A 19,055-nucleotide genomic window follows, 5' to 3' on the forward strand; every position below is an offset into this window, starting at 1 on the left:
AACTACTTTGGACAATATTAACATGTTTTATTTTAAGATGCAAGGCGTGGTGATTATTAGGTGAGGGCCATTTTTAACTAACCCAAAAGTAATGGATTTTGTTTCGAGGTTTCATTCAGTTCCCACATCCTTGGCTCACAGGGGAGGGTCGTTTTAATTGGTTGCATTTGTTACTTGATTTCTTCTGATGTTTTTAAATAATTTTTTCTTAACCCCCCCCCCCTTTTTTTTTTAAACAAAATGATTTTCTAGGCTATATGAGACCCTGAAGGATAAGAACAATGTTATGTTGGGGGTATTGGTCTCTGGGCCAACCAGGCATCAGCTCCAACCTGCAAGGAATCGTGGCTGAGCCCCAGGTGTGCCGCTTTGTATCGGACAGAAGCATCAAGGAAGTGGCGTGCGGAGGAAACCACTCCGTGTTCCTGCTGGAGGACGGGGAGGTTTACACGTGTGGAGTAAACACCAAGGGGCAGCTTGGCCATGAGAGGGAAGGTAACAAGCCAGGTAAGTGCCACCCCTGTCTTGCTCGTCATATACTGCTAAGACAATTGGTTGCAGCTCATTTCTTACCAATCCTCTTTCTTCAGGGAAGCTCTGGCTTCTTTAAGTAGTGCAGTATTCCCCATTGAACTGTGTCTAATTTAAGCTATGTAATGGGAAAATAGCCTTTCTTCTTTTAATCTTATTATACAACGTGCAAAGCAGGATTGAGAGGTGGTTTTCCCTAGTAATTGAAAGCTAAGACATGAGGGTTTTAAACAAGGAATCCTCACGTGATCCATATCAAGTTTCCTCCCTGATTTCTTCTGTATTCTTTTATTTCTGCAACATGCTTTTGCAAAGCATTTGGTGCTGAGCACGCTGTGTGGGACATCGTGAGCAGAGATGAGGATGCTGTGATGAGGCAAACCTGTGATTCTTGTGGCAAGTTCCCCACATGGATGTTTGGGTGCAGACTTGTGACAGATACACTGGGGTGGAATGGAGAGGTGAGGTGGGCAGAGCAAAAAGGATGAGTAGACTTTTGACGCATGAACATATCCGTGTGTGTGTGTGTGTGTGTGTGTGTGCGTGCCTAGTACTGATCAGCACCCCAGGATGTGGGTGGCAGGTGCTTGTGTGTGTGTGTGTGTGTGTGTGTGTGTGTGGTGAGAGAGAGAGAGAGAGAGAGAGAGAGAGAGAGAGAGAGAGAGAGAGAAGAGAGAGGAAGAGAGAGAGCACGAGCACTAATACTGACTGTGCCCCAGGGTGTGGGTGGCAGGTGCTTGTGTGTGTGTGTGTGTGTTGCCGAGTACTGAGTGTCCCCAGGGGTGTGGATGAACAGGTGCACTAGTGCTGTGCTGAGACTGGTAGAAGTAGGGGAAGGAAAGGCTAATCGGAAAGACAAGAACTCATCAGGGTTCTTATATCCATGCTTTTCACTGACTTCTGACAGCCTTTGTACATTTTAATTCCTGATAGTCTACATCTTTTTCTCCTCACTTTATCATTATAGAGCCTAAATTTGACCTCAGAGTGGTCGTGCTGCAGCCTCCTTGACTGTGCTCGCAGTTCCTAACCTAGCATGCTTGGGAGTCAGTTTCTTTGCTTTTTGTTGCTCCTTCACTCAGTCCAGATCGAGTCTAGACATGGAAGCTTCGCAAAAGAGCGGTCACCAGGGCTGGGGAGATGGTGAAGTGGTTGACAATCGCTGCTTTTTCTAGCACCCAGGTCTGATGGCTTAGAACCTCCTGTAACTCCAGCTCGAGAGGATCCAGTGCCCTTTTCTGGTCCCTGTGTTCACCAGGCACACACATGGCATATACTCACGCAGTCAAACATGAATGCACACAATTTTCTTTTAAAAGAAAAGGCCAGGGCTAGTGTTTTGTTAACGTCAGCCTCTGTGGGCCTGCAGGGTCAGGAGCACCCATCTGTGTTCATGTATCATGTGACCTGATTCATAATGTTTCCTTCTCATTTACCTTACCCTGTGGCATGTACCTAGGCCCCTGTGTTGCCCTGCTGTTCTGGGCTCTGCCCAAATGTCAGTCTTAATTTGCAATCGAGACTTCATGTTGAACATTTGAAAATAACAGATTACAGGATTGGTTTTAGACAGAATTTATGTGGGGTTTAATGGCGAATGCTTGTAGTCTTGCAATTGAGAGGTAGAGGCAAGAGGCCCCAGACTTCAAGGCTGCACTCACCTATAAAGCAATTGCAGGTCAGCCTGGGCAAGGTGAAACTGTGTTCTCTGCCCTAAATCATGAAGGGTATGAGTGTTCTTAGAGGGTTTCCTCTTCTTCATTGTCTGCCACCGAGTTCCCACTTGGACAGGGCCCACTAGGTGTGTTCATGTGGATGTAATTACAAATTTCCTAACATGATGCCCTGATTTTTGGGATTTGTGGGGATGGGTTTGTAGGCTCACCTATCCACCAATGTCCTTTTATACAGTGCATTGAATAAGCAGCACATTCAGTATTTGTTTTGTGCAGTAAAATACTATCAATGAAAAGTGTCAATAATTAATAAGTAAGTCATATTATCTTAGTCTATTATAGCAAGAAATTTCTGCTCTTGATTGGTGGATGTCTCAGTGGAAAACGTTAAAACCTAGCATCGTTTTCTGTCTTCTCTTACAACTCACTGAGTCATATTAAGCTCAGTCACATCCTGTTTCTTCAGGTGAGAGGCATTGTCTATTGACAAGTGCCTACAGAGTGGTGTGGCAGCTCACAGCCTGCCTTTCATAGGGAATGTTGATGTTCAGACAGTAATTGGTGGCTTGGACTCACCTTACTCCGGTTGCTTTTTTTTTAAATATGTGTGTGTGTGTGTGTGTGTGTGTGTGTGTGCGCGCGCGCGCGCGCGCGCGCACTTGGGTGTGTGTACATTCATATGCTTTTGGCACATATCTGGAATTCATAATACAACTTAGTGGAGGATTTCAAGACATGGAACATAGTACAGGTATTGCTCAGCCCTGTCTGACCCTCACATCCATTCTGTGCTATTGTCTAATGCAGTATCTCCAGGCCCTGACTCCAACGGGATGAATCTCTCTTGCAGATGGGAAACTTTGACCTTTCTCTGAAATTACAAGGCTAGGTGTCTGAGCTGAGAGTCTGAGAACTGGTCTGGTCTTTTTAACACCAAGAAATAAATGTAGTCCTAGACAGGATTCTTTCTGAGCATCAGATCCATTTTTTCTTTTAAGACTTCTTGTTCTGGTATTGTAGATTGGGGTTTTTTGTGGGGTGTGTGTGTGTGTGGGGAGGGTTTGTTTTTAACACATATTCTCTTGTAGCCCAGGCTAGACTTGAACTTTATGTGAAACCACACATGACCTTAAACAACTGATCTCCTGTCTCTATCTTCCAAGGGCTGGATTATAGCGTTGAACCACCCTCATCATCTTTCACAGCCCTGCGTCTGGCAGGTAGCTTCACTCAGAGGCATGGGGGCACACATCTCACTCCATGTCTTTGCCTTAAAGCCTAGAGTGGCAGCAAATAGGAAAAGGAACAAACTTGGTGGCACAATAATGGCAGCCATCATTCAAAGGCACTGTAATGCGTGCGAGTGGGTGCGAGTACAGTCTCACATGTCTCTGGAGAACCTTGGGGCACAGTTCTGTGAGCTAGTGGGAACCCTTGGGCCTCTGGAAGTATGTGGGCAGTGTAGAGCAACTCTTTGTTTGCTTGTACCCAGGGTTAGGCCAACACCTGCCAGCACAGCCAGGCTTGGGTGATTGCAGAAAACCAGAGAGCAGCACCAAGAAGGTCTTTGGAGTCAGCAAGGGCAGCTGGTCCTACCTGGGGTATAACTTTGTGATAAGCCAGACTCCTAGGGAAATGAAGAGAGTCCAGATATTTCTGTTCTACTTTAAGCTAGTATGTTAATTATTAACTTCACAGCAACTATTGAATAGTGCCTCTGAATGGAGAGATGTGTAGGTGGGCGCCTCCCTCTAATGCTTTAACTTTTTCATAGGGTTCTAAATCTGGCTACCATTGGATTTCTTTTTAATGATTGGAAGAAAGAAACTGAGCTTTCATGCTCCGTGTGCTTGCTGGGAATCCTTACCGGAGAGCTACTAGCCAGAGAAGGGCAGCAGGGGCCTCTGGGTAGAAGTCACTAGACAGAACACACAGTACAGGGGTGCAGTCTTCTGTACCGTGGGAAGAGAAGGAAGGGAAACAGGGCAGACGGGCTCTACTGGAGAGACCTTGCTTCCGAGGCATCACAATGGTCCTTCAAGTGGCACTGGACAGGAAACTGCATGAAATCCCTTTGCTAAGAGGCTGTTTTGTGAAGGCCAGGTTGAGATCTCAGCTCATATCATACACACCAATTGTCTTTGGAATATGAAGCTACCTTAGAAATGAGTATGTGATGATGTACCACAAGGCGTTGAGGTCATGAGGAGAAGAGTTGGAGTAGTTCTGTGGGCTCTTAAAGTCTTAGGTGTGGAAATCGTTAATACGCCCTTCCCTGGCTGCAGGGAATGTGAGACTGGACTGTTGTCTGTGTCTGCAGTCATTACACTCATGTTGCCTACAGCACTGTGGATGCCAATGACTAGTGCAGCCATGGAGGACTCACCGCTTTGCCTTAACAACTTTATGTCTTGAAAATCCAGTGACCCAAGGAACTGTGAGTCAGACCTGCGGAGGAGGAGAGTTGGGCGGTCTCAGGACGGAGGTTTTCGGTTTGGCAGTATGCCTCCAGTCTGACTAGCTAGCTGTCAGGTTGTTTATTTGCTTTGTCAAACTGGTATGACACATGGACTTGACTTTTTGATAAAGATACCCAATTTTTTTTTTCTCCATGAGAATATGTGTGACTGTAGATGCCCTTGGGGCTGCATGTTTTCCTCAGACTGCCATTTTCAACCTCTCGGATTAGGAATGCACCCCAATCCCTGTGTGTGACAAGGAGGGATGATTTCTTTTTCAAGAATCATTACTAGTTTGTGTGTGTGTGTGTGTGTGTATGTGTGTGTGTTGTATATATATAGGGATATGTGCACATGAGTGCAGTTATCCACTGAGGCTGGAAGGAGACATTAGATCCTTAGAGCTGAAGTTCTAGTTGGTAATTATTGATGGTATTATTATTATTGTTATTATTATTATTATTGTTATTATTGGTTGGGAACCTAACTCAGCTCTGCTGCAAAAGGAATACATGCTGTTAACCTTTGAGCCAACATTCAAGCTGCAAGACGGGTTTATTTCAAGAATAGGCTGATTATTGAAAGTCTTGGCTATGGCTGTCTGCATAACTGTCTAAAGAGAGGAGGTTTATTGTTTAGGTGTGTGTGTGTGTGTGTGTGTGTGTGTGTGTGACATCTGTTTGCAAACAGGCTAAGGACACTGAGGCTTGGGACAGCCAGAAGCTTTTACCTAACAACTTATTAAACCTCATCCACACCCAGGGTCCAGCTTTCCTGGGCTCTGCCTCTTCAGTATTCCGCCTTTTCTTTCCTTTCTCCATCTTACATTCTCATATAAACCCACCCTCACTCCTCCATCGTGGTAGTTCTGCTGATTAGATGATGGTAGGATTATTACTAATTCCTTTATGTTCTTGTCTGTTCATAATTTCATAATACAATATTTTTATAGGCAACTTAATTTGTCCCTGAAAAATAAGTAAACATGGATGGACATCCTTTTAGTGAGCTCTGTAGAAACTGTTGTCTGTCCATTTATTGCCCGTCTGTTGCTTATATCCCGTTATCAGCATCTCACACCCCCTCTTCCTTCATACACACTGATTTGCAGTGTTGAGATTTTTGATGTAAGCTAATCCTTGTGTTATTAGGGATGTCTGAACTTGTATAAATACCTGCTAGCCTTTCTTCCTGTTTTGAATAGGCAGGAACTGTGGTAGGTGCAGCAAGTTTAATTGAATTTAACTCTGTTAGACTTCCCATTTCTGCAAAGACATCCCTGGAAACCTTTTGTAGAGAACCCGAAGGGTGACAGTTTATAACAAGTCTCTAACGCCCTGTTTGATTCATAGCTAGCGTTCTTTCTTTGCACTTCCTCATGGTTAGTTTCTCCTTTTCTTGTAGATAATTTAAGTCAATTCATACACTCTGTATTCCATTTAAGCACTCCCATAATGCCATCACTGAATGGAGTAGCTCTACTGTTTGATGAATGAGGTTTATAAAGAACATCTAAAAGCCTCAATTCCCAGAGCTGAGGCGGCTGCTGCTGCTGCTGGAAGTTAGCCCCTCAGCTCGGGTATCTGGTTGCTCTTGGCATCAGAAGGATGTGACAGTTCTTGGTGGAAAGCATGCTGGCTGAGCTGAAAGGAGACAGGAGGGATCCTTTACTGACTCCATGTTATTGAAGTGTGTGACATTGGTGTCAGAGGCAGAAGTCACCATAGGAAACGTCTCGGTTCAACACTGCACTGGTTAGGCTCCCATTGTGTCCCCATTTGAATGGCAGGTGGCTGGGAAGCTGCATAAATAACCCTCCCTGATGGGAATGACAGCAGTCACCAACCCCAGTGCTCATGCTGGGTGGTGTGTAGACCACCGGTTGATGGGATTGATCAAAAGTTACTACTTTCTACCTGTGATGTTGTTCCAATTTGTTTAAAGACAGTTGAGTATTCTTGAAAAGCTATACTTGTTAACTAGCATCCATTGTTATGTGAGGAGTATTGGTGTTTTGTAATTAGCATTATTTTAGAAAATTAACCCAGTGGCTTTCATTGAAAACAAGAGGCTCTGGTTCCTTGTCATTTTAAAGAGTGCTTATACCTGTTATAAGCTGTCATCATCTATGCTATGATTAGCTTTTTAAAGCACATTAATCCTCAGGCTGGCTCTAAAGTAGGTCAGTATTATTGTCTGAAGTATATGCAAAGGACAAAAGAGTTGAGTTTGGGCTGGCAGTTGGGATTTCATAGTTCTAGGATGTTTGTCCTCATACGATTTATTTTTATTTTATGTGTGTGAGTTAAGTGCTTGCCTGTATGTTTGTGTACCACTTACATATCTGGTGTGCAAGGTCATAGGAATGCATCAGATCCCCTGGAACTGGAGTTACAGGTGGTTGTGAGCTACCTTGTGGGTGCTGGGAAGGAACCTGGGTCATCTGCAAAACCAGCCAGTGTTCTTAAACCACTGAGCCGTTCTCCAGCCCCAACACAAACGCCTCACGTTGAATAGGTCTTCCTGATAGGGTTTTATTCTCAAGTTGTTTTTCTTGTTTATATTTACTTTCTGCTCATGGAAGAACCAAAGAGGATATAAGCTTGGCCACAAGGAAGTTTGCATTTTTTAACCTACTAGCTAAAATGCTAAACACAACACAAGGTATTTGTTAAAGGTATCGAGAGAGAGTTTTTGTTTCATTGATAAGATCATTAGACAACTGTTGGCAGCTACATGCTTTTTAAACAAAGTCCATGCACTTGGATGTGCACACATGTGTGTTTAACTTTTCCTGGTTCCCTCATGTTTATCCACATGCACAAGGACTTCTTGCCCTCTACAATAAATGAGATAAAGAAAGAAATAAATGAAATAAATTAATGAAATAAAGAAATCAAAATTGCCATTACTGCCACACAAAAATTCAGAAATAAGAGGTATGTTGACTCTCTGAAGGTATGGAACATTTCCAGTCCATTGACCAAAAGACACTGCTCAGAGCTGCTGAGGGTACATGTGTCCCATAGCTGTGATGATTGCTAAAGATCAGAGATTAGCACCTAGAGTGGCCTGTCTTAGACCTGTGTCACCATGGGGCAGCTTATTTTGATTGTTGAGGGACTTATCATGTAGTACATGATGAACTGCTTTAGATAACCTTTACAGGTATAAATTCCATCCCCAACTGGTCTATAAGCTTCCAAAGAGTAGGGCTGGACTAAATTTGTTGTGTTCCAACAATATCTAGTTACTCAGGAAATATCTGTTCAGTGACTTTCTCTCTCACAGCAGCTATCAGCTACAAGCTCCTTAGTCAGGTTCAGGATCCTTTCCCTGCTCTATGCTAGACTTTTTAACTCGAGTGATTTTATGTGTGTAACCACGGCTGCTTTGAGTTCATGGGGTCGATATTCATGTCATGTACACCTCTAGCTCTTACATTCTTCCTGTCCTCTCTTCCGGGATGCACCCTCATGCTTATCAGTAAATAAGTGTGTAGAGACACGTCACAGAGATGTCTCCTCTACGGCTGAGCACCCACACTCTGCTATCCTCAGCATTTTGAACAATTAGTATTGTTTGCACTAACGGCTCCCTACCACAGTGAGAAGCTTCTCTGAGCCAGATCAGAGCACCCAAATCTATGGACATAAACATCAATATTTAGAAGGCAGTCTGACAACAGGAAAGCAAAGCGTCATCTATAGATTCTGGCCGAGGGCCCATGGCTTCCCTAACCCCATGTGTTTTGACCATGTCTCTAGTGCCGGATATGGATTCCCTTCTGTGGAACAGGCCTCAGGTGTGATGTAGAATGCGGTTGTTTAAACACTCATGCCGCTGTTACACCAGTGGGCACATCTCACCTGGTATGTTGGTATTCTACAGTAAAGGGTTCAGTGTTGGCTAAGACCATTGATAACTTTTCTTCCCAAGCAGCCTGCATGGCATTCATTTCCTCTATCCAGCTTCACCCTTCTGCAGTTAACCTTTCTCTCTGTACCCCCCTTATCCTCCTGAGCCCATTCACTGTCTCCTGTCACCATGGTTCTGCTCTATTTCTGTGAAATCAACTTTCATAACTTCCACATTTAGGTGAGACCCTGCAATGGTGATCATTTTGTGTCTGATTTGGTCCCCTAACATAATGTCTTCGGAGATCATCCAGATTGCCCCATACCACAGAATTCCATCCTTTCTAATGGCTGAATAATATTTTATTAGTAGTATAAATATTAAATTTCCATTATCTACTCACCTATCGTTGGATGCTTAGTTTGACCTGTACTTTGGCTATTGTATAAATCTGAGTATGTCATCCGACTTTCTTCTGTCCTTCTAGACTCTTATTCTGTTTTCTGTGGCTTGAATTATTTTCTTATTGTTTTTAGAAGGGTTTTGTTTTTTGTTTTTTGGGGTTTTTTTTTTGTTTGTTTTTTGTCTTTGACTGAGTTTAATTTGAGTTGTGATGTACTTATTTCTCTAGGCAAGTTTTCAGCTATTTTTCATTGAATACATATCCTGTGGCTTTCTGCATTTCTTTTTCTTCCTAGGGAATTGCAGTGATTTGTTCCTTTAAGGCTTCACTATAGGCTTCACTTCTGCCTTGTTCTCCCCTCTGCCAACCCTCTCTTGAGAGATCATTCAGCTGTCCCTGAACTTTCTTCTACTAAGTCTGTCTTTATTACTGGGATGGTAAGCAGGTGCACCATGCAATCGTGGCATTGACATTCATTTGTTTCCTTCCTCAATAAGTGAGTCTCTTCTTTGACTTAATTTTACATTCTTTTGCTTGATCTACTTTGGTGCTGTGGCTCTCAATTATATTACTTATTTGTTGGATTATTGGTTGGTTATGGTGTGTTTTGAGTGCACACATGTCAATATGTATATGATACACTGTGACCTGGCCATTGTGAATAGTATTTGGATTAGTATAGCCATGTAGGTTATCTCTAGTGCATGCTACCCTTGTCTTTTTCAGATACACATCCAAAGTGGTACAGCTGGATAGTGTGGACACTTTTTAGCTTTTTGAGAAATGTCCTCAGTTGCTGTACTAATTTACATTCCTACTAACAGTATCTAAATGTCCTTGCCAGCCTCTCTATCATGTTTATTGTTCTCTCAGTGCTAGCCATTCTGACCTGGTTGGAATGGTCTCAATGTAGAAGTGGTGTGCCCTTTCCTGATGACTAAAGATGAAACGTTTTTATTCATTGTCCACTTGAAATATGTCTTTGAGAAAGGACTGTTAATTCATTCACCCACTTATAAACTACACTATTTATTTACTCATCTATTAGCTGCATTATTTATTCTTCTGGCATTTAAGTTTCAAAATTTGTTACATATGTTGGTGATTAATCCTCTACCAGATGAACACATGGTAAAGGGGTTCCTTTGTTCTGGGGATGAGCCTTTGCTGCTAATGGTTTGCTTTGTCCAACAGAAACCCTTCCACTTAGATGCAATCCTACTTGCCAATTCTTATCATTTCCTGAGGAACTTCACTCCTAACCTGAAAGTCACTGCCCATGCTTACAGCATAAAATATCTCCTGGCTTATGTTAACCTGCAGTAGATTCACAATTATGGATCTTACATGAAGATCTGTGAACTAACTTTTAGTTTTTCTTTTCTTCTCTTCTCTTTTCCTTTCTTTTCTTTCCTTCCTTCCTTCCTTTCTTTCTTTCTTTTTCTTTTTTTAAATGAGTCAGGGTCACATGCAGCCCAGGCTGGTCCTTGAACTCATTATACAGCAGAAAATAACCTTGAACTCCCGATTTGTCTATTTCCTAAGAGCTGGGACTATAGGAATGTATTACTATACTTAGATTAAGCTGATTTTTTAAAACAGGGCATAAGGTAGGGCTACTTGTTAAAAAACAAACAAACAAACAAACAAACAAACAAACAAAACTCTTCCTCACTCTATGCTTTCAGCATCTTTATTGAAAACTCAAATGATTGTACCTGTGTGGTTTATTTCTGGGTCTTGTATTCTACATGCCTATACATGTCTGTTTTCTTTGTTACTGATTCAACAGCATAATTTGATGTCAGATGCTATAAGAGCTTTCAGTGTTGCTTCTTTTGTTCCGTACATATATGTATGTATGGAGCTATGTAGAAGAAAATGCACCTGTCGAGTCTCATGTTAAGTGACATATGCCAAACAACTTAGATGAGTAGCTTGAGCTTGGGTTTTCTCTCTCATATATGGAATCTCAGTTTCAAAAAAAAAAAAAAAAAAAAGACATGAAAATCGAAGGAAGACATCAGCGAAGAGGGAGGAATGCTAAATGCACGTAATGAGAATATGTATGACCAAAATCTTATATAGGAACGAAAATGTCACATATGTACTGATGAGTCCCCAAAGTTTAATATCTCTGCAAACCTACAGGTTTCATGGTTCTCCTTACAAAATAAAATTTCCTTGGGTGATGGTTGCTGTGGTTCACCTTCATTGTCACGACTGGGTCTAGGATCACCTAGGAGATATCTTGGAGTATTTTGGGGGGTGTTTTGAGGTTGAACTGAGGATGGAAGACCTGCCCTAATTGTGGGTGACACCATCCTTTAGGCTGGGGTCTTAAAGACCCAATGAATATGGGTAAGGGAAAAAGCCAGTAGAATGCTAACATTCCAGACTCTCTTCCCAAGTGTCAGATGTGCGGAACACTCCTTTCACCACAATGTATGTGCCCTTTTAGTTGTGTGGTGAAATAAATGTTCCTCCCTTCCTGGCTAGGTATTTGGCATGCAAAGAAAGTGGCTAACACAAGGGGGGCAACTTTTTTTGTTTCCAGGCTGTATATTTTCTTCCTTTATTTTGATCTCTTTCAGAACAAATTGGAGCATTAGCTGATCAGCATATCATACACGTGGCATGTGGCGAGTCACACAGTCTGGCTCTCAGTGACCGGGGTCAGCTGTTTTCTTGGGGTGCAGGAAGTGATGGCCAACTGGGCCTCATGACTACTGAGGATTCCGTGGCTGTGCCCAGGTGAGAATGTTACCCAAAGGCTTCTTGATTTGGATAGGTTTCTTCATGTTGTCATTTCCTTTATGCTATAGATATGCCTAGTAACAACACGTTGTGTTACCCAGAAAATGATTATTTTTAGAAATGTCTGTCTCAAGTTAATAAACATATGAGTTGGTCCAGAACTGAATTTGTTCTGGTGGACTAGTTACTGGCTGAGTTTCCAGCAACTGGTAAATGTGTTGACTAAAAAAGGTGCCCCTTTTATATCTTATACTTATTTACCTTGATCTGATGATTAAGAAGTTTTAAATTACTTTTTTTTTTTTTTTGAGGCAGGGTCTCATTTGGCCTATGTAGGTTCCTGGGCACTGTCAGCCACAGTCTGCTCCTTAACATTCATGTAAACTGTCCATCATTTGGAGATCCCAAAGATTTTTGTATGCTACAATAATTACTTTCTGAAGTTGAGGTGGCAGGTGGTAGGATTTTAGAAATGGGTCCAAGGGTGGGAGAATTGTTGTTTATTTTAAACAGTAAGCTCTTAAGAGTCAGCCTAATGAAAACTCTAGTAGAATTTTTAACAGACAGGATTACATGCTTGATTTTTTTAAAGAGCTCTTTTAGACAAGATAATACTTTTTATCAATCTGTATAGTCGAGAATGTTTCTGATAATTGTGTTTCTGTGTGAATGCAAATTTAAGAGAACCCCTTTCTGTCTTAGGCTAATCCAGAAACTGAACCAGCAGACCATATTACAAGTTTCCTGTGGCAACTGGCACTGCTTGGCTCTGGCAGCTGGTAATTTATATAAATATATGCTAATGCTATGTTAATTTTAAAAGCATTACTCCCCTGCAGTCCTGTGTTATCTAACTTGAAAGCTTTAACAACAGTGACGTTTATCCCTCAACCTCTGTGTATCGCATCCTTTCTTGGAGATGTGCGTTGCTGTTTCGGCTCTTACGGAAAACAGAAACAAAGGCCAGGACTGTGCCCAGGTGTTTTGGAGAATATAAAATATTTGCAGGACTTTAATTTTAAAAGCTACAATCTCTTCTCAAGCTCCATTCTGCTATGAGGGTTCCAAATAAATGTAAAATCAAGAGTTAGGGAAGCGTAAGTCAGTGCACAGGCATACTGTTCTTGCTACTGAGACTGCTCAGGCCTCCATCCCAGAGCAGTCTGCGATTGCAGCTGCAGCTCCTGAAACAGATCCAAGTCTCCTGGTTTAGTGTGCTCAGAAATAAGGTTACCTTGCTTAGTTCGTACCTGGTCACCCGCTTGTTTATAAGTGAATTTACTTAATCTTTTAGATTTACTTAACCCTTAACACTTTAGATAAGCGTTGGTAGTCTTTGAAGGCCACTGAGGCTTGAGTTTACTTCTCTCTGGTCAAATGCTAATTTAGGCTTTCGAAATCTGAAAACACAGTGTCTCCTTTCTTTTGGGTGAGTTTGGTGTCTGTAAGGTAACTGATGAATGGTGTAACAGATGAAGTACCTATCTCCATATGGAATCTATATCTATAATCTCTATCATTTTGTTTGGAACATCACTTGCCCTGTTGTTATTTCAGATGGCCAGTTCTTCACATGGGGGAAGAACAGCCATGGACAGCTGGGACTGGGGAAGGAGTTCCCCTCCCAAACCAGCCCACAGAGGGTGAGATCTTTGGAAGGGATCCCGCTGGCTCAGGTGGCTGCAGGAGGGGCTCATAGCTTTGCCCTGTCTCTCTCGGGAGCTGTTTTTGGCTGGGGAATGAATAATGCAGGGCAGCTAGGGCTCAGTGATGAAAAAGGTATGTAAAGTCTTTGTATATACTCCAGTTCCAAACCATACTCATTTAACAAATGCTTCTTGTAGACTTACTGTTTGATAGCCTAGTGCTAGGTATTGAGGGAGCAGCAGTGAAAGAGACAGGACATCCGTGACTTGACTGAGATTATTTCTGGCCAGTGGATGGGAATAACAAACAATAAATAGTGTGGCACATGGCTTTGGAGTAAGCTTTGTGTTTATCACAAGTTTGTCAGGAAGGAGCTCTCTGATAAGAGCACATTCAAATTGAGTCCTGTGGGAAACCAGCTAGGAAGTGGGACATGTAGATAACTTGGTGAGGAATGACCCAGTCAAAGGGAACAAGAACTAACTGGAAGAGTGGTGGGGAAGCAGAGGTAGAAGGAAGGGAGGCAGTGTGGGCACTGCTACCAAGGACCCCTAGGGTACAGTGAGGATTTTCACTTCCTTTCTCAATGAGGGGAAAAGAAATTAATGGTTTTGAAGAGAGGCATGGCCTAGTTTAAGTCACCGGTGGATCAATGGGCAGGGATCTGTTGGAAGGTAGAAATAATAGTCAGGTTTTTGTAGACCTTAATGATGATGATTCTGTTGATTGGCTGTGCAGTTGGAAACAAAGGGAAGGGCGGAAGGATCAGGTTGCATGAGTGGGGCAAGGAGCGATGGCGTGAGCTGGAGTGGACAGAGTTAGAGAATTTAGGAGTTAAAGTTTTAAAAATTAAACTTAGATTTTGTCAGACTTTTCGAGTAGAGTTGGAGACAGAGATGTGAAGTGGATGTTGAGTCAGGAGACTGGGGGATGTGAAATTCTTGCTGCTTGTTGTTTATGTCTCATGCAAAAGGCCAAGGGGAGTGACATGCTGATGCTTAATTTATCTTAGACCGGGAGTCTCCATGCCACGTGAAGCTTTTACGCACACAGAAAGTCGTCTATATTAGTTGTGGAGAGGAGCACACAGCAGTTCTCACAAAGGTGAGGCGCTTAGGGGGCTGGGCTGTGGATGGCGGTGAGATGGGCAATTTCATATGTCGCAGAGTAGCTAACTGTGGAGGAAGGTTACTTTTGCTGGACTTGAATTTTCTCTTTAGCTTCGTTGTGATTGTTTTGGGAGGAGTAGAGTGAAGACTGTTTTTTAAAAACATGTCCATGCTTTCCTCTTGGAAACCCTCTATATTTTCTAGGTAACATTTAAAAATAGCTCAATAGAAATAACTTAAAAGTATGGCATATATACATATGCAAAACACTACCCATTCTTTGTTCTTTAAAAATAATCCATTTGAATATATAAAACAAATAGTAATTTAATTACAAATAGTAATTTATTAATTACGAGTAGTAAATTAATTGCTTTTAAAAACACTAACATACTAGAAAGAATAAAAGTCTGTCCTTCCTTCCTTCCTTCCTTCTTTCTTTTTTTGTGATTGTTTTGAGACAGGGTCTTATGTATTATCTTTATCCTGTCATGCAGCATGCATTAGTATGATTTTCAAGTCCTGTCTCTACCTCCCAGGTACCCGGATTATAGGCATGAGCCAGCATGCTTGGCTTAAAAATGTCTTTTCATATTGAGGACTTGTTGCCATATATTGATGTAGCATTTATTCAAGTACAAATTTAAAATCTTTACTATAGAGTTTATCAAGCCTCAGTTCCTTACATATAAGTGAACCTAACAAGTCCTGCTCATTTCACCTGCTCTTTTCCTTTAAAACTTTTTGCCTCCTCACACATTCCTGCACTTAAAAAAAGGGTCACCTGGAACCAGAGTTACCTGTGGTTGTGAGCTTTGGATGGTGAATGCTGGGAATAGAACTCAGGTCCTCTGAAAGAGCAGCAATTGCTCTTCCTAAACTACTGAGCTAACTCTCTAGCCCTACATCACCTCGCTTTTACATACTCTTAAAATCTCCAATGGCAACCACTCATTTAAGCAGTGCGGACCCATTCCCTAAAGCTGTAGTCTTACATTCCTTTATTCTTTCCCACTTAAGGAATGTTCTTAGAAAATGCTGACGGTCATCAGGTGAGTGTAATACCTAGAACAGACCCGTGAGATGGGATTTTATGAGTAAGTTTTAGAGGACAGCCCTCAAACTCAGTTACCGAGTCACCCAATGCTTGTTCCTTGCTAGAGTGGGGGCGTGTTTACCTTTGGTGCTGGCTCCTGTGGGCAGCTTGGACATGACTCGGTGAATGATGAAGTTAATCCGAGAAGAGTCCTGGAGCTGATGGGCAGTGAAGTAACTCAGATTGCTTGTGGCAGGTGAGTGACCCCAAGAGCTTTCTCGTGGTAGTGATGGTAAAGAGCTGCAGAGTGGATCGGGCGGTGGGAAAGCCTGTGGGCTCACTGAGCCACTGCCATTTAAAGAAATATTTTTGTTGTTTGTTTTCTCCCCACCTCTTTAAGATAGTACTGGTCAGTGTGCCCTATTCTGGCCTTAAACTCGGTATGTAGTGGGGGCTTCCTCCTTTTACCTCCTGAGTGAAGGGACTGCAGGCACGTGCCACCGTGCACAGCTTTGCTTTAGGAAGTCTCAACTGCACGGTCACCTGTGTAGGGAAAGTCAGACTGAAGTAGATAGGGAAAGGAAGGGATTTAGGTAAACAGACGAGCAGGAGGATAATGGACCTCTTATAGAAAAGAGAGGGAAGAAATGAAAAAGCAATGTGACAGGTGCTTATTTGGGTCTGTTCTGTTTTTCTTTCATCCCAAAGGGAGCATGTGGCAGCTTGTTAATCTCTTTTCACAGATTTTCACTTGATCTGTAGGCACATGCATGACCTTTGTCACAGCAATACAACATTGTAATCTATGTTTGGGCTGGTGAGATAGTTCAGTAAGTTACAAGTCTGCCCTACAAGCACAAGGACACAAATTAGGACCCCCACCAAGCACATGAAAAGCCATCTGTAATGTCAGCACTGGAACAGGCTGGGACAGGCGTGCATATTCCCTAAGCTCACTGTCGAGCCGTCTAGTTCAAGAGACTCTTGCCTTTAAAAAGGTTCAGTGAGAGATGATCTTTAAATATACGGAGAAAATTACTTCTGGCCTACCACTTCTGCAGGTATGGATATGCACATACACATACACATGTACAACCTCCATACTAGCAATTATAATGCACGCACACACACACACACACACACACACACACAAACCATAAAATCAAATTATAAAAAACTTCTCGTTTTAAGCCAGTTTATGCTTTAGTGTTGGACCAATTTCAAAGCTGTCATGGGTTTCAGCCTCAATTAGCCATGCCTGATGGGGTGTCAGAAGTTAGGAGTCTGTGATAGACACAAGAACCAGGATAGGCTCCACAAGAACCCCTAGGAATTTCTGTGATTTTATATGAAAGTTAAAATCTCAGGCCAAGCGTACATCATCGCCAGAAGGAATTCTGCCAATGAGTTCATTATTCCCACAGACAGCACACTCTAGCCCTTGTGCCTTCTTCTGGACTCATCTATGCATTTGGTTGTGGAGCTAAAGGTCAGCTGGGAACCGGACATACATGTAATGTCAAGTGCCCATCTCCTGTGAAGGGCCACTGGGCTGCCCACAGCAGTCAGCTTTCAGCTCGCGCCGGTAAGAATGATTTTCATTGGAGTTATATTTTTAAGTAATCATAACTATTATTTTGATATGTATTTGTTACTTGTCTTGAACTTCTATAGAGGGAATAAACAAGAGTTTCCTTCCTTTCTTCCTTCCTTCCTTCCTTCCTTCCTTCCTTCCTTCCTTCCTTCCTTCCTTCCTTCCTTCCCCCTTCTCCCTCCCTCCCTCCCTCCCTCCCTCCCTCCCTTCCTTCCTTCCTTCCTTCCTTCCTTCCTTCCTTCCTTCCTTCCTTCCTTCCTTCCATTCTTTGTGTCTTTGGAAACTTATCAAATCATTTGAGTACTCACTCTGCATGAAAGTCTACAATCAGGAGCCTAAAGAACAATCAAAGATGCTGGTATCAAAGTGCTTGGCAGTGTATATCTTAGTGTTGTTAGGTGGTGAAAATTAATCTTCAAGTCATCATTGATTGCTTAACAAATTCCATTACCATAGCAATGGTAATTTGTTTGCTAAAAAGCAAGCACATGACTATTGGCCATCACCCTCTTGTCAGGAGCAAAGGACTGGTCTCCCAGGAGGTTAGGGAACTTGCCTAAGATCTAAATAATTCTAGAGGCAGGATTTGAAGTCAGATCTGCCTCATTCAAAAATCCGTGCTCTGCATCGTCGTATCTGGTGATAATGGGATGAGACTTCCTTTAAAAGATTCTCTTGAGAAGATTCAGCAAGCAGACTGTTTATTTCATTGGAGATTAAAATTAGACAGTATCTTAGAGGACAGCCCTCAAATTCAGTTACCGAGTCACCCAGTGTGTATTGACCAACTTCCTCATCCTGAAATCATATATCCAGGGGTAGAATTGGAACTGCAGAGTTATTAAATAGAAGTATAATTTAATAATCAAATTTAATTTTGAATTCTAAGCTAGCAAATTTAGGGCTTGACAATGATTTAAATAATAACAATTATAGGTTCTCTTACTTTATTTGTTTGTTTTTGTGAAAAGAAGAGAAAAGAGATTCACTCAATTGGGCACACTGGGAGGGGGAACCCTTGAAGGGTCCAGTGACACACAAGTTCATCTTTCTCCTACCTGGATGCTAAGAGACTTAAGGCCAGGGAGTAAATAGTCTAGTCTTTGTAAACCTAGCATACATCACCGAGATGCTATAAACCTGTCATTCAGCAAATACTTATAGGACAGATATGTCTGAGATGTCATAACCTTAAAATATAAAATAAGAACTATTGTGCATTAGTATTCTCCAAAGCAAAGAATAGCTTGGCGTCTTCTTTGTCATTTGTCAGTAAATCTTTCGCTAGGCATTCTCCTCATACTCAGAATACATATGTTCAGCAAATGTGCTCCTAGATTTAATGGTGCATGCTTGTAATAGAGACACACCATAGGATTGCAAGTCCTAGGTCAGCCTGGGCTACGAAGCCTTGTCTCAATCCCTTCTTCCTCCCAGACATTAAGCAAGTCAAGAAACTCAAGTTTATTTGAAACCACACTTTTAAATAATGGATTCACAATCTGGCTTGACTTAGGTGGTTGTAAGCTTATGTCTGTATGTTTGACAAAATATGGTGCAAATAGGAAAATTTCCAAATTTCATGTCATATGCCATGTATTCCTGAGCCTTTGTGGTAATGTGAGACCACAGGGAAAGACACCGAGGAGTCTTACAGCTAGTCTTACTGTTGTTGGGTTGAGTTTGTCAAGGGGAGGGCTGTGAGGGAGTAGGGCTGTTACCTGGAAGTGAAAATTCATGTCTGAGGAGGCAAACCATTCAAGGCGAATATACTGTGTGAGAGGAGGGAAGACGTATGGGGAGATGAAACAGCATGAGAGATTAGGGGTATTGGAAGAAGTAATCATTCATATGTGTGTGTATGTATGTATGTATGTGTATATATACACATACATACATACAGGTAACGCTAAACAGAACAGGAAGGTGTGTGTGTGTGTGTGTGTGTGTGTGTGTGTGTGTGTGTGTATAATAGTAACAATTAA

At 42.1% G+C, this 19,055-nt stretch overlaps 1 protein-coding gene across 15 annotated transcripts in view; it reads left to right on the forward strand.

Moving 5' to 3' along the window:
• The window catches only part of Herc3 (hect domain and RLD 3), an 88,944-nt gene that overhangs the window by 11,897 nt on the left and 57,992 nt on the right, over positions 1 to 19,055 (forward strand). For all 15 annotated transcript variants that reach the window (XR_377496.3, XR_001785176.2, XR_001785177.2 and 12 more), the window contains 7 exons: positions 253 to 507; positions 11,522 to 11,681; positions 12,387 to 12,463; positions 13,242 to 13,463; positions 14,344 to 14,435; positions 15,602 to 15,732; positions 16,901 to 17,061. Coding sequence is in view for 8 of the 15 variants with exons in the window: in XM_006506696.3 (XP_006506759.1) it covers positions 282 to 507; positions 11,522 to 11,681; positions 12,387 to 12,463; positions 13,242 to 13,463; positions 14,344 to 14,435; positions 15,602 to 15,732; positions 16,901 to 17,061 (1,069 nt within the window). In the remaining 7 variants the exon portion in view is untranslated. The remainder of the gene's footprint in view (positions 1 to 252; positions 508 to 11,521; positions 11,682 to 12,386; positions 12,464 to 13,241; positions 13,464 to 14,343; positions 14,436 to 15,601; positions 15,733 to 16,900; positions 17,062 to 19,055) is intronic.

Source organism: Mus musculus, chromosome 6, assembly GCF_000001635.26.
Source record: "Mus musculus strain C57BL/6J chromosome 6, GRCm38.p6 C57BL/6J".
Classification (NCBI taxonomy): Eukaryota; Metazoa; Chordata; class Mammalia; order Rodentia; family Muridae; genus Mus; species Mus musculus.